General features: G+C 47.7%; 1 protein-coding gene across 1 annotated transcript in view; it reads right to left on the reverse strand.

Annotated features, from left to right (window-relative positions):
* EML6 (EMAP like 6) overlaps window positions 1-15307 on the reverse strand; it is a 274839-nt gene that overhangs the window by 14484 nt on the left and 245048 nt on the right. The window contains exons 28-31 of the mRNA XM_061155430.1: window positions 5812-5890; window positions 3074-3203; window positions 1438-1536; window positions 243-416 (exon numbers count right to left, since the gene is read on the reverse strand). Of these exons, the coding sequence (XP_061011413.1) occupies window positions 243-416; window positions 1438-1536; window positions 3074-3203; window positions 5812-5890 (482 nt within the window). The remainder of the gene's footprint in view (window positions 1-242; window positions 417-1437; window positions 1537-3073; window positions 3204-5811; window positions 5891-15307) is intronic.

A 15307-nucleotide genomic window follows, 5' to 3' on the forward strand; every position in this document is an offset into this window, starting at 1 on the left:
CTGAGGAGGAAGGCAGTCAGCCCTGGGCCACTTTCCCAAAGACCCTTCACTGCCCAGCCCAGGACTCCGGGGGCCATGGGGTTCAGGATGCAGCAGCAGCTGACCAGCAGCTTCTTTAGGACTCCACAGGCTGGCCTGGAGCAGTACCAACAGCGGGCCATGGAGTGAGGCAGATCTAGGCTGGAGCCCAGCCCGCACCACGAGCAAGCCCCACAGAGGGACAGAAAGCCCACTTCCCTTACCTTCCTGCCAGCGCCAGACGGTGATGGTGTGCTCGGGGTCCACGCCCACCGACACCAGCAGCTTCCCGGTGGCGCTGAAGTTGATGTAGTTCACGCCCTTCGAGTGGAAGCACCGCAGCATGGACACGGTGTGCTTGGTCATGGCGTCCCACACGTGGATGGAAGGTGTCGTCCCTGAGTGCGGGAGGCAGGACAGAGCGGAGGTTGGAGATTGGAGGAGTGTGGGCAGCGCCGACGCCCACCTAAAAGCTTCTATAAGACAAGTGCTTAGGGGTGTCACAGAGACGGGGCTAAGAGACCCACGGCCTGGCCTGGTCGGAGGTGAGAGATGAGGGGCAACACTTGCCTTCTGTGCTTTCAGGGGCAGAGACCTAAGGGTGTTTACATCCCACACACACACTCTCGAGGTGGAGTTGATACAAAGGAAATCGGTGAGATCAATGATTTGTATCTGCAACTCAGCCAGATACAACCAGCAAACATGGTAGATCGACATGATTTTGCTGTGCAGATTCAAGCTACTCACGGATGGAACAGCCTTACCTGGGGTCTCCGCAATATCACCTGCATTGGGTGAGCAATGGCAATGAGGAAGCGTCAAAGGAAAACAATAGCTGAAATAAGTCATGTTTCTAAGAGTGAAGCACTTAACACCAGTATCAAAGTTCCAAATTAAATTTAAAAAATGGGCATGGGTTCAATGAAAACAAGCAGCAAGATATGTTTCTAAAAACTGCCTTTGAAATGACAACGTTAAAAAACAACAACAACAACAACCACTCGTCACAAATGTGAATCAGTTCACATTTGTCACTGGCAGTTTCCTAGGGTAAGGAGAGTCAGGCACGCATATCAGAATCCACCCTCGCCAAGCACAAGCTCTAGGGCCCTTCATTTGAACCTGGGCTCTGAAAAACTATTCTCACAGCCCCCAGGGCTGGGGGTCGTTTATTTGGATATTGAGTCTCTGGTCTAACTTAATGGTCCCTTGGAGTCAGCATCACTGGATGTGTCAACTCAGACAACACAGATTCAGCCAGGGCTCAAAAACTCAGCATCGACATCAAGAAAGGGTGGATATCTGTGACCGCCCCCTCCCCATCCCCACCCCCACCGCCCCAGTAGCTGCCGATCAATCAATAAATCAATGTCTCTGCTCACTGAGAGCGACTGGGCGTCTGCAGGCCCCTCCTACCTATCTGGCTGGTGGCCACCACATTCCTGTACTTGGGGTGCTGGTTCACTGTCAGGCAGAGGATGTCGTCCGTGTGCTCCAGGTAGAAGCTCTGGCTCCCTAGGAGAGACGGCAGGGTGGGCAGGGCCGCGGATGAGCTCTCAGGGTAGCCCTAAAGCTCTGTGAGGAGCCCTGTAGAAGTGAGAGCTAATAGCGCCCAATTCTCACTTAGAGAATTGTCCTTGGGGAGTGGGAGATGCTTTGTCACCTGGACAAATTCTGTCCCAAGATTAGGAGGAGAGCTAGTGCCTGTTACCTAATCCGGATCCAACACACAAGCTCCCTTCAATTCTCCTGCATCCTAGGTGCATCCAGAGTGCAGTCCAAGTGCAGAGGTTTCCAGGGTCCAGAAAGGTTCCTCCTCCCACGGCCCAGGGCCCACGGCTTCTCACTGTCTTCCTCTGAGCGGGGTGGTGGGGGGCGGGGTGGGGGGGCACTGGAGACAGTGCTTTACTGACCAAAATGGCACCACTTACTCATAGAAAGGGAAGACGACACTAGGAAAATGCTTGGGAAATCCCTTTCAATTATCTTTATCTACCAAAGTGCCAATCTACCCAGTACTTGGATGGCATGGGTGATAGTTTTCTCCCTTGAAGCCCTAAGTCAACATATGTTGCAAGTGGAAGACAGGACAAGAAAAGCTTTATCATCTATTGCAGCAAACGGTTTGCTGACTTGACCGCCCAAGTGGCCACTGTAAACGCACAGGGACTGAGAGGTGAGTGATGGTATTGAATACAAGGAAACAGCACTTTGCTACTAACCTGATAACATGTGGCTAGAAGACTGAGAAAAACACAGAAGAAATTAAATTCCAAGGTCCTCCCCTCAAAAGACAGACCTTTATGTGCCCAGTGATTTTACTCTCTTAAAAAAAAATCTATGCATAAACTCCACAGAATTATGAAGGAGCGTAAAAATTTGAGAGGGAAGAAAGTTTAAGATATAAAGCAAATATACAGGCAACATATTACCATATTTAAATCTTGTGGTAAAGATAAGGGTGTCTCTTAATTTCTGCCTGATTCTTTTTGCTTGAGTTGTTTCTTTTAAAAAAGATTTTTAAATTTATAGTTAAATTCTATAGTTAAGGGAAATTTAAGGAGTTTTTGTTAATTATTTCACAGTTCTCATTCTCTTTGTGAATCTGGTTAAATAGTTGAAACAGGCAAAACTTGAAAATCTGAGCTGCTAAAAAATTTGGTGACTTAGAAATCAATGAGAAAACCACCCCTCTCCCCTTTGCTTGGTTGTCAGTTACTGTCTATAAAGCTTTCTCTGCTCTCCACACCCTCTTTCTGGCTTCCCTCCATCTCTCTCAGCCTCCGTGGAGCTGAAGGAAACACAGACACCTCCCTGCCAGGGGCTGAGATGAGATGCAGCTGGGTGAGAGGCAGTGAGAAAGCAGGTCTGACTCTGTGAACATGGGCCTGAGCATCTTCCAGGACTGAATGGCACCAGTCTGGAACAGAGTGGAATGGTTCTGAAGGGAAGAGAAGGTTTAAGCGATGGTGCATATAACCAGTGGGAAAGTGCACAAAAGGGCTAAAATAAACATCTGTGTTCAGACAGCAGTTTCTCCTGATCCGTTTACCTGTGGAGAGGTTCTGAACGATGCCGGCCGCGGCTGTGTGGAAGATGATGTCGGCACCGTCATTCAGGTAATGCAGGTTATTGCGACAGTCAAAGCCTCTGTAGCCAAACACGTGGTCGAGAGCCAGCTCCTACACTCCCACACAAGAGGAAAGGGCCCTTAGGGGAAGTACAAGCAGAGGAACAAACCCGCACTGTGGGGACAGCCGCTCATAGCACTGGAACCATATTCCTCGGCCAGCTGGGGATACAGGGCAGCCCTTTCTTTAGCTCCCCAAGATGCTGGGGGGAAGCCTCACACTTCCCTAATGGCTCAGATAGAAAACAATCTGCCTGCAATGCAGGAGGCCCGGGTTTGATCCCTGGGTCAGGAAGATCCCCTGGAGAAGGGAATGGCTACCCACTCCAGTATTCTTGCCTGGAGACTCCTATGGACAGAGGAGCCTGGCGGGCTACAGTCCATCGGGTTGCAAAGAGTCAGACACAACTGAACAATTAACTTTCTAAATAAACTGGATTTGCTTCCCTGCTTCTCAGGTGAGGCAAAGCCTATCGAAGTGATGCCCAGTAAAGGCTGCCCCGAAGTTGCACATCTGCGACTTGGTGGGCACTCTCGGATGTGAGCAGAGAGGTGGCTCAGGGCTCTTTGCTCTGATTCACCCAGATGCACCGGGGACTGCAAAGCAGAACACTGAGGTGAATGCCATGCTCATTCTGTTGCTGGGTGCGTGCCCTACAAAATTTCTATACCATTTGCATTCTTTTTTCCCCTACAGTCTTTCTCTTCTTCCTGCCTCATTTTCTAGGACAAAGAGCAGTGACTGGTTCAGATCAGACCTATTCTTAATTCAGCTTGACAGCTTGGCCGTCATTGCTGACAGCTCTCCTGTCCTGGGCACCATGCTGGTTGGGGTGGGATGTGGGGACCGATTCAAGATTAAGAAGACGTGGGTCCCTTTCCTCTAGGTTCCCCGATTCTAGCCTTTTCTCTCTCCAAAGCTTGTCAGTTACAAACATCAGATTAATTTTAAAATACCACAACACGTCCCTACTCCAAAACATGCACTGACTTTCACTACCTATGGGATAAAGTCCAAACTCCTTAAATTGGCACAACGAGGCCCTGCTCTCACATCTCCCATGACCTTTCATCAAGCTGATACATCCATTTAGCCCATGTATCAGTAGCTTTCCTATTTATATGACTCTTTTTCTTCTCCTTCTTAGCAGCTCCCCTCCCCGAGTCTCTCCCCCCACCACGTGCTTCCCAGAAACTATGTGTGTAATATGTGATCCCTAGCCCCATGGACAACTGTCTCAAGCTTGGCCAATCAGATAGTTTCCCCCAGGAATTTAGAACTAGGGATATGCTGGTAGGCCCGGCTGCCTAACTAACTGAGGAGATGTAAATGCCGGCATCGGACAGCACCACCGTCTACTAAAGTAGCTCAAGAAGTCTGTAGGAAAAGAAAAGGATGCATCAGGCACACGTGAGGCCCTGCTGGGCAGAAAGAGGCACTGTCTTGGCTGATGACAGCCTTTCGGTTTCTGAACCCTGTCTTTCCTGAAGTTCAGCTGCATTTCCTGACCTGTGCTGTTTCCATGATAATCACCCCTCCCCCTCAACATAATTTCCTCTTCCAATAAAAAAAATTTCACTTAGATTTTTCTGGCCTCAAGGAGTTCAGAGTGTAGTAGGAGACAGATGAGTGTGAATTAATGGCAGGAGACGGTGGGACAGGGCTGCGGAGGAGGGGATGCGGGGCGGGTAGAGGGCAGGCGGGTTTCGGGTGGGGAGCCCCAGAGAAGGCTGCACAGAGAAGGGCAGGAAGGACGGGGTGTGGGGAGGGAAGAGGAAGAGGCTTCTGAGCACAGGGCCGTGAAAGTCCCAGGCAGCTTCAGAGAACACTGATGGCTTCGGGGTCAGAGGCATAAGTTGCTCTGGAGACTCTCAGGTGATGAGTTAGGACGGGGGCTCCTGGGTAAGGTTCTGAAACCATGATCGTGGATCCCATCGGGAGAGTGGGGCCCTCCTGTGTCTCAAAGCCGGGGTGGAGAGAGAAGAGTTATATTTTCAAGAGCTGACTCTGTGGGCAGCAGGGCATGTGTCAGAGAGGAAAGGGAAGGGTCTTGAGGCAGAGAGAACGGTTAGGAGGGCTCTCTCAGAAAACAGCAGGTACCCCGGAGCTGTCATCCTCAAGTCCTGATGGCAGAGTTCAAGCCCCTGTCCACTCACTGGCTTAGTGATCCGGGGCTGGGACCTAACACGTCACTAGACTTCTCTGAGCTATAGCACCCTCATCTGTAAGACGGAACAGTAATGGCACTTGCCTTGTAGACTCAAGGAATGTGTGAAATACTTGGCGGGAAGTATCAACATATAGCAAAGTACCCAGCACCCGACAAGTGCTCAAGTGACATTAGAGACAGTGAATAAGCTCCCCTGGGCAGCACTAGGTACAGGGAAAAGGGACCAGGTCTGAAGGACACGGGATATTTTGGGGTTAGTACCCACAGGGCCTGGTGGTGGGGCTGAAGGAACATGACCTAGGGGATGTGACTCTGGTCGTTGCTGGGGAACACAGTGCTGTGTGAAAGGGACAGGGGAGAAGCGAGAGCCAGCCAGTCCGGTTGGGGTAACCTGAAGGCATCCGTGGGACCTGCCGATGGTGATGTCCACCAGGCAGATCTTAGAACGTCGATGGCAGATGGAAGAACAAAATAGTGTAACCTCCTCACCTCAACCAGTTTCTTTTTTTTGGTGATGTTGTTCTTCTGGAGCTTTTCGGGCTGGGGAGCCGCTCTGCTAACGGGTGGTCTGGAACAGAGAGTATCCAAAAGAAGCAAAGTGTTGAATAAAAGGAAGCAAGGTTACCTGTCCAGTGCGGCCAGCTAAGACCAGCGCCAGGCTCTCTCTGGCCTCCCCTACTTGGAGAACCCCACACCCCTGGGTTTGTCCTGTCCAGGCCCCTCCCTAGCCCCCCTCCCACCCCCAGGAAATGCAGCTTCTGACACTTTGGGCTGGATTCACAGGCACGGAGTTGGGCTTCCCTACTCGTAAGGCATAGCAGTCAGAGTCAGCCCGTCTCTCCTGGGACCCAGGAAGAACGCATGAGCCAGAGGGGTTGGTTTTAAAACTAAAGAGGCATCTAAGCCTGAGAAGGGGCTGCACTTCCTGAACCCACCGGCCATTTTCAGATGGGGATGCTCTGTTCAGAATTAGGTGCTCAGAGATCCTGGCGTGGTGTGAAGTAGGACTTACAAGCCAGGCTGGGGAACTGGCCCTGAAGGTCAAGTGCCCAGGTCATTCTTGCCACACAAAGGGCAGATAGGAAGCAAAGGGATGAAGGAAGCTTACCCTCCAGGGCAAGCTCATGGTCTGCATTCAACTGCTACCACCACACTGAAGCTTGCTTTTCCCTGCTTGGCTCTGCAGATTAATTAAGAAATTCCTCTAAGGGGAAAGCCCTCAAGGACTCCTATAAGAGGAGGGCAATTTTCGGGTACCACGAGCTTCCCTCAAATGGGACTTTTCCGCATTTAGAGACCCTGGGAGGGGCAGGGGAGGGGCCCAGCTCCTGCCACATGTTCCAGTGCATTAGCTCTGGCTTTGGGGGCTATGTAAAGAGAAAGGATTACCTGGATCCCCTTGTAAGCAGCAAACAAAGCCAAGTGAGAAACTTAGTACAGTTTAGGGTTGCACTAGCAACCACCTCATTCATGCACAAGCATCGTCCAAGTGAACAGACATTCCTGTGTGGCACACACCATGCTTCCCGAACATGCCAGCAAAGAACTAAAACAGAAATGAAAGAGTGCACCGCTCTACCAAATTCAGAAAGCTCATACCCTGGCGTCTCTGGGCAAACTCTGCACTAAAGCGCCTACAGGACAGGGAGAAAAAAGGAGGCCTTGTCACTGCTTCCGCGCACTCTCTGGGTTGTGCCAATGCGCCGGGGGGCCTCCGCTTAGTTTAGAGTGCGCTGGGGAGGGACTTGTGGTCAGAAAAACAATCACATCCTCCTGGATGTCGGTGGGAGTCAGGCACAATGGCCACTTTGTTTCCGAATCAAGTTCAACTCATAATTTAGCCTAATAGTTCGCAACGTTTCTCGGGAGGGCAGCGTGCCTGCTGGAACGGCTTGCATTTTTGTGCTCGGGAGAAACAAGGTAGCTTTATTTTCTCAGAAGCTCTTCAATCAAAACATGTTATGTAATCATAAGTGATAATTGGACCAAATGGCATCACCGTCAGCACCAAAGAATAGGGAGAGAGCACATCTCTGCAAACGACACCCCCGGCTGACATCACCGCTGCCAAATTGGGCAAGAGCGGGAGGCTGGGGGCAGGCAGTTCTCACAATTAGACTGCATGCATGGTAATTATCGCTTCCCGGGACATCTGCTCTTTCTTCTGTTTTAGTGGAACTTTTAAATGAAATCTGTGGGTTTCTTCTTCCACCTAAGAGTGTCTGCGTGTACGATAAAAGCAAGCCAAGGTCTGAGATGGGAGCAAGGGGCCACGGGAACTAGAGCACGGTTCATATGGCAGAATCTGAGATTACACGCAGGGCTCGTTTTCAGGGCATACACGGGCTGTATAATATGTCGCATATTATACAGTGTATACGGAATATGCATACAAGCACAAACACTGTGTACTTATATATACAGCGGATTGTATATATATACACGTGGAGGCAATCTGATGCTTTTTTCACCTTGATTTTCAGTAAAAAACTGAAAAGTAAAGCAATCTCAGAATGTTTTCTTTCTTATTTCACAAGCATGTTTACAGCTGTATTGCTTCAAAACTGAAGATGAGGGGGCAAAAGGCAGAAACCTGCATTGTGGCAAATTCAGCAGAGTGTTAAGTATAGACCCTCCACGGCTGTGAATTCTGCATGAACGCTTAGTTCTAGATGCTCATCCAACACCTGGGCTTTTGCAGAGTGCTGCGCATACTTACTTGACAATTCCCTGCCTCCAAAGGAAAGCAAGTTAAAACACAATACAAGCATTAAAGGCTTCTTTCCAGGCATCTATAAACAGGGTTCGTAACATCAGATGTGGGAGGGACTGCCAACAATTTCAACCACAGCCAAACCCTGTAGGTTTAGTATTTTTCAGAGGATCTAAATCCTTCCAGATTCAGATTCCTTTGGAAATGTGACTCTGAAAAGCTTTGCTGAGGTGGGAAAGAGCAGAGTGTGTGAGAACATTCACTCACTTTTCAGTCCAATAAACTCTTTATAGTTGGTTGTTCGCAGCTGGCACCCAGGATGGTGAGCGAGGAAGGCCTTGAGCATGACTGGGAATCCGCAGGGAAGTTTAGGGCTGGTAAGGCAATGGGGTGGGGTCGAAGGTGGGAGGAGCAGAGACAGGAAGGGGTCTCACAGGGCAAGTGGGGCTGTGAAGAGACTCCGGGAAACAAAGGAAAAAGTTTCCATTGGGAAAGAATTTAAGGAAGGAACCTGGCCAAGACAGCAAGTGAACTGGATAGTCAGGAGAGAGGAGGAAGATCAGGCCTGCGCTTGGAGAGGGTACAAGGAGAAAAGGGTGGAGGTGGGAACTTCAAAGAGGGGCCTGTGAGCTCAAGCTTGTGACTCGGTGTTAAGTAATGAGGCAGCCCCCTTCCTGCCCAGTGCTGGGGGGAGTAGCTGCTGGAGACCCACCCCACACCCACGAGTCGCCACTCGAGGCCCTGTGTTTCCTGTAGGCACAGAAGGACCATGACAGGTCAATCCTACCTGTAATCCCATAGCCCAGCAGTTCAGCTGTGGAAGAGAAAGCTCAGACTCACTTGAAGATGTGTGGAGTGTTACCATGACACAGGCTGTCACCCTACGACAGGCCCCAAGGGTGGCCTGCGCTCAGGCATTCAGCTCCCTGCCCACTGCCCCACACCAGGGTGCTGGGCTGGCAGAGCGAGGGGTGGGACAGAGCACGCAGTGACCTGAGATGTATGGGCGAGAGTGCAACGCCAAGGCTCTTAGGGCAGCTTCTGAAATGACTGAGGAGGTTATGGAAGTCAGTCACAACCCAAGAGGAGTACAATGTGAGAGCCGACTCGGGGGAAGACTCAGAGAACCGGTGAGAAACAGTCATTCCAGGCAGCTTCTATAAAGAGAGGTGTGGGTGTGGAGAAGCTCAGCTACGTTTAGCCAAGAAATGCACATTTGGAATTGTTTTTAGCGCTGTTAGTCCGACGATGTTCAAAGTGTCCTTGGAGGAAAAGGAAACGTGGCTTTCTTCAGATTCCAAGATGCCTTATTAAAATGCTCTAAGAGTTTTCAAAATGTCTTGGGAAACCCAGTGACCCTGGATCCTGGTTTCATGTGGAAACAGATGATTTGCACCCTGGTTTAGGACTGTCCTCTAGAAAGATCTGTCTCCCCTATGAATGGGCTTCAGGCATTCAGTGACACCCCTGGCATTCATGTCAAATTGTGTGTGCATGTATACATTTTTCTAGGGAAAAGAGGTATGCTTTAATCATATCATATTTTCAAAGATGTCTGTAGCATGAGAGAGACAGGCTGAGACTGAGGGGGGAATTAATTAAGAACCTCTGCTCTAGGATAAGTCCAGGTTTAGGAAAAGTCTCCAAAGCCATGAGAACTATTTTCAAAACAAAAGGAACTGGATTCTGTCAAATGTAGATCTTTCCATAAGATCACATGGAAAAAAACTCAAATGACCTTTTTGGCCAATCCAATATTTATTTGTCTTCTAGAACAGTCTGTAGAGCTGCTCAGTGAAGAAGTGGAGTTGAAAGAAGGCGGTCAGGCAGAACTATGGGCAACCCCGAGAGGAGCCTTCCATCTTGAAAATGCTCTTGACTGAGGCCTACAACACAGTCCCTTTTAACAAAATAGAGGTGCAGTTCCAGACTCTGCTGTTTTAGGTGAGCAGCCAACTATACGGGTGAAAAATTGAGGGCAGAAAGAAATGGAGCAGAGGGAAGCACAAGGAAAGGTGAACAGGCTATCACAGAGGCCAGAGCCAAAACTCAAGAGAGGGACGGTGAAGACGCAAACTAAAGCAGTGGTTGTAAAGAAGGAGACACAGGAGTAGTTAAAGAAATACAGATGACGTAGACTTCAAGGACGCTGCAATTGATGAGCTCTAGGGGATGAAGGAGGAAGAGCAATTCAGGTGGAACAACCGTTTTCTGCTTGGGCATCTGCGTGGATGGTGGTATCACCGCCTGAGACAGGAGAAGGTTTTTGAGGGAAGATGGGGAGTTCAGTTTTGGCATGTCAAGCTCTGGACATCTGTAGGTTGGCCATTCTAGCTGGAGGTTCAACTGAGAGGTGGGACTCAGACATACAACACTAGGAATCATAGCCAATAGGTGGGATATATGAATCAGGGAGATGGTGTAAGCTGAAAAAAGAGAATGGTCAAAGGTGAAATCCTAAGGACCAACAGCACATGAGGGGCTGGAAGGGGAAGCAGAAATGAGGCCCTGAGAAGGAATGGTTGGAGCGGTAGGAGGGCCAGAAGAGATTGTTTCCAAAGGGTCAGGTAGAAGAATATCTAAAACTGCACTGTCCAACATGGTCACCACTGGCCACATGCGGCTGCTGAGTACTTGAATTGTGCCTTGTCCACATTGCAATGTATTGTAACTGCAAAATACAGACCAGGTTTTGAAGATCTAGTAAAAATAATATTTAAAATACATATAAAATAATGAATTATTTTTATATTGATTATATGTTAAAATGGTATATTTTTTGTATTGGGTTAAAAATACATTATTAAAATGAAATTTCACCATTTCTTTTACTTTTCGTAACGTGGCTGCTAGAAAAATCACCTCTGTAGCTTACACTATATTTCTATTGAACAATGCTACTATAGAAGAAACAAGTTTGTCCTTTAAACAAGACGAAGAGAGTAGATTGGAATTGGGAACTAGAGTGACCATGTCAGCAGGGAGAGAAGACAGATGGGATGGCCAAAGAGTGAGGGAGAGACCTGGTGAGGCATGGATGAGAAGGGGGAAAGGGAGGGAAGGTGAGGGGGTAGAATGTGTGTGTAAACTCAGCCAAAGGATTGTTTTTCTCATGAGCAGAGTTGAGTGGGATGGGAAAGGCTGGAATGTGTTTCTTGGCTAAGGACATGGATCCAGTTTTGGGCAGGTGGCATAGGAGACATAGGCAAGACGAGAAATGATGAGGGAGCTTGGATAGTGGCAAGGTCAGGGCCCAAGCAACACCATGAATAGGAGAGGCTCACTTCCTCTGAGAGGAAGGAAGGAAGTGAATGGTTTTTGTGGGGTGGAGCATGGGAAGGACTCTGGTGAGGGCAACCAGCACCAATGTGATCTTCTAGTCAGAAGAGTGGAGGGGTAGGAGAAATACAGGGATGAAGAGCCAAGAGGACTGGAGGAGTGGCATTTAAGGAGGCAAGAAGTGAGGCTAGGAGGGAGCTAAGAGAAAAATGGAGGTGTCTAGGTGTTGGATATCTTGAAGAGGCTGAAGATCAGGTGTTCTGGGAATGAGAAATCTAGAGGAGAGAAGGTTAAGTCAGGGAGAGGAGCTATGGGTGATGACATAAGCCACAGTGTGGCAGGAGCTGGGGTCAGCCAGCTGACCATCAGCTGAACAGAGAAATGGAAACTGATAAATGACAGGAACTGGGAGGGGGAGAAGATGGCCGGGCATGATGTGAACTTCAAAGGAGTGGATAGGGCTGTTTAGAGAGCACGCCAGCACACCAATATGCTTTCTACACACCCACAAGCAGCCCAGTCCTCCACGTCATACACCCATGGACATCATGTCAAGGGGTACAGATTGTGCATCCTAACAACTGCTTCTGCAAAGACCTCAGTATTCACATCTTGACCACACAACGGTAAAAAGTGGGAGGGTAAACGACCCTAGTAGCATGCATTCCCTCTAAATGGAGATCCAAGAGACATTTAAACACTTGACTAAAAGAGTAAGACCCAACTTTGCCACTATCTTCTGAAAGAGACTTCCTCTGGGTAGAAAACTGCTTACCCATTTGCGATGTGTTCTTTAGCTCCATGTGTGAGTGGGTTTGAGTCAATTGATCCCACTGTAGGAGTATGATTTCCTAGGTGTGTTAATCTATTAAAAAATCATTTTATAGCACTTCATAGCATTCTATAACATCTCTGCATTTTTACACCCTTTTGTGATAGAAAGTGAGCAAGCTATTTTCTAATGAATGGAAGGCTCACTTCCTAAAATTATCCATTACATAGTCATCACTTTGCTTCAAACAACACAGAAAGTCAAGAGATCTGAAAAGGGAAAATCATTTATGAAGGTAACATTAAATTCCCTTAAGAATCACTAACAAACTTTCAGAAGAGTTACATGACTAAAAAACAGGCCTTTGAAATGATTAATAGATTCTGTATCTCCAGTTCCTTCCACCTTGTTAGAGAACAGCAAACTTGCCACCTTCTACCTGCTCAGGGCAACTCTGAGCGTAGAACTCTCACAGGATTAAGGGGTGCAGTGAAGAAGAAGAATTTAGCTTGGAGAGAAATGCTCTGGAGTAGCAGGGACTCTCCTCCCTCTGTCCACCCTACACATTTACAAACACCCTCCTAGGGTGAGGTCTGAGCTTAACTCACAGGCAACCTGTTCGCAACTGCAGGGCTCTGTACCAAAGTTTATGCTCTTCATGGTCCCTTCACCACGGGATCAAGTGCTTTTGACAGATCTCAGTTATGTTAAGTTCAGCAGCACCTGCCAGCATGATTGTCAGTTCTTAGCAACTCTTCGATACAAGCTTACAAAGCAGCTATTGATCAATGATGACAAAGGGCTTCTGTCAGGCCAGTGGAGCTGAGAAAAGCGCCAGGAGAGCTGGGCTGTTTATTCATTGATATCACCATGGATGGGAGCATTGTCTCGCTTCATCATGTTCATCAAGCCTCAAGCAAACTTGAAATGTGTATTAACTGATTCAATAAAGTATTTTTTAAAAAATTTGGGGCAGTTTCTCCCAGTGGACTTCTGTTCCCAAACATAGCACAAAAGGTAAGAAGAAAAACTGGGATTGCCTCTAGATGGGGATTTGCTTTGACTCAGGGAAATCTAAACCTTTCCATATTTTTAGACTTTGCTACTTGTGAGCATATTCTTTCTTTCACTATAAACCTGCTAAGAGGCTTTGTCTGTAAGATAGGTGTGGTGGCTATAATAATATAGACTTTTCTTTCAGTTCTTTTTGCCTCGGGTTATTTAAATAGATTTAAACCAAATAAAACTTAATCCCTAATGAACGAGGGGTATGAAGATAGGAAATCATTTAACCAAGAGCAGTTCCATGGCCAGATGGGGCATCATTCAGTTCTACATGGGTCACACCTGCCCCACAATAGTAAGACCACCCATCAGTGCTAACAAAATGAAGGTAAAAGTGGTTTGCTGACAAAGAAGAGATTTGTAGGCCATTCTGAGAACAGATTAATTTACTTAAATAAGCAGAGAAGCCAGTTAAATAAATGTGCCCATTTGTCTACTCACTGAGGAAATATTTGTTCACTATGTGCTATGTGCAAGGCACTTTGTGAGGCACAGGGTGGTCACCGTGACAGACACGGGGCTGACCCTTGAGAAACTGAGAGTCAAACAGACAACATTTATAAGTTAGTGGAACTTTTAACAATCTTGACACCGTGGACTCATATATTAAGGAACTGTGCATCAAAGGCAGCTATTAGTTTGGGAAACAAAAAACACAAAAACAAAAATCAACCCCGCTTAACATTTCTCTATATAGCCATGATGTACAGTTCTCTTCATAGGATTTTCTTTTTCAGCTCATAAATCTGTTCAAATTGATTCAGAAATGATGTGAGACAGTAGAAGTAGATAAGCTTTAGGGCCTTTCTCATGCAGCCATAAGCACAGTTTAAGGAAAAGTTTGGGAAACAACAGTGCCAGAGTGGAATTTTGAGGTTATTTGGTGCTAGGACTTGTCAGTTCCAAGAGGAGGGGACCACCATTCAGAGAAGGCTCAGAATCTGCTTCTAATCTTGGTTTATAAAAGCTTCTCGGTCTCCTAAGGAACATATGGCCTAGATTGAGAGTGAATATGCACCACAGGGACTAAAAGATTAATGTAAGAGTATTCGCAGATTCCTTCTTTATAATCCGCTGCTAAGAATAGTTCTGGCACTGCCTCCTCAGTGTTTCCTCATGCGGGGTAGCTGAGATGGATGGGCGGTGAGGTTGCCTTGTGGGGGAAGGCAGTCTGTGGAGTGGAAAATACTCTTTTCCCTACCCTTCACTCTGGATGATTGGGAAAAGCATTCCACTCAGCATACAATGCCCTCCCCCCGACCCAGTACTGTCTAGGGGGTGCTCACACCATCCTCTCCAGAGTGAGGCTCTAGAGGGAGGGGGAGGACAAAGACCACCCTTCAGGATCCTGACCTGTCTGTCGATCCACAAGTGGCGGTCACTGAAAGCTAAGAGATGCTGGCAGCCTAATGTGGGTGAATATTGCAATGGGTCAGTGGTGCCCAGGGATGAGAACTGTTGGAAGCACTACTCTTTCAACCACATGAAGGTAAGCTTGTAGCATATGTGACTGAGCACGGAAATTGCCTGGCCCTCTAGATCCCTCCTAAACACTCATTGTCACACTCTCCCTGCCAAAGGGGACAATGACCCTCAGTGCCGCAGAGATGGAGCTTAGGAGAAGGGTCTCTCCACTTAACTGGTGCTCACAATTGCCTAAAGGCAGAATCCTTTAACCTGAGGGCTGGAATGGGCCAGGGATACCAACTGCTTAGAGACAGATTATGGATATAAAGACAAGATGCTGACAGAATCATAGACTGATATGTAATCCATGGGTGTTAGTGACTGGAAATCAACCTAAATCTTGTTTAGAAGTTTATCCATTCATTCAACAAATATTTATGGCGTGCTGGTACTGTTATCAATTTGGAGATAAAGCAGTATATCAGAAATTTGGCTTTCACAGAGTTGACATCCTGTTTGGATGAGGGGATTTAGGATAATCTAATCTGGCAAACAACAAAGTCCTGTGATTGTTCAACTCTTAAGGCAATCCTCAGACCTCTAACAAACATGAGTAGGATGAAAAAGCAGTGGCATTAATCCCACTTCTGACACCAATCCCACTTCTGATTGTCTGAAGCCCTTGCCAGAATACAGTCAGCCCCTTTCTTGGATTATTTACTGTGATTTTAGATGTAAGAGAAAAATCC

The sequence above is a fragment of the Dama dama genome, chromosome 11, assembly GCF_033118175.1.
Source record: "Dama dama isolate Ldn47 chromosome 11, ASM3311817v1, whole genome shotgun sequence".
In the NCBI taxonomy this organism is placed as follows: Eukaryota; Metazoa; Chordata; class Mammalia; order Artiodactyla; family Cervidae; genus Dama; species Dama dama.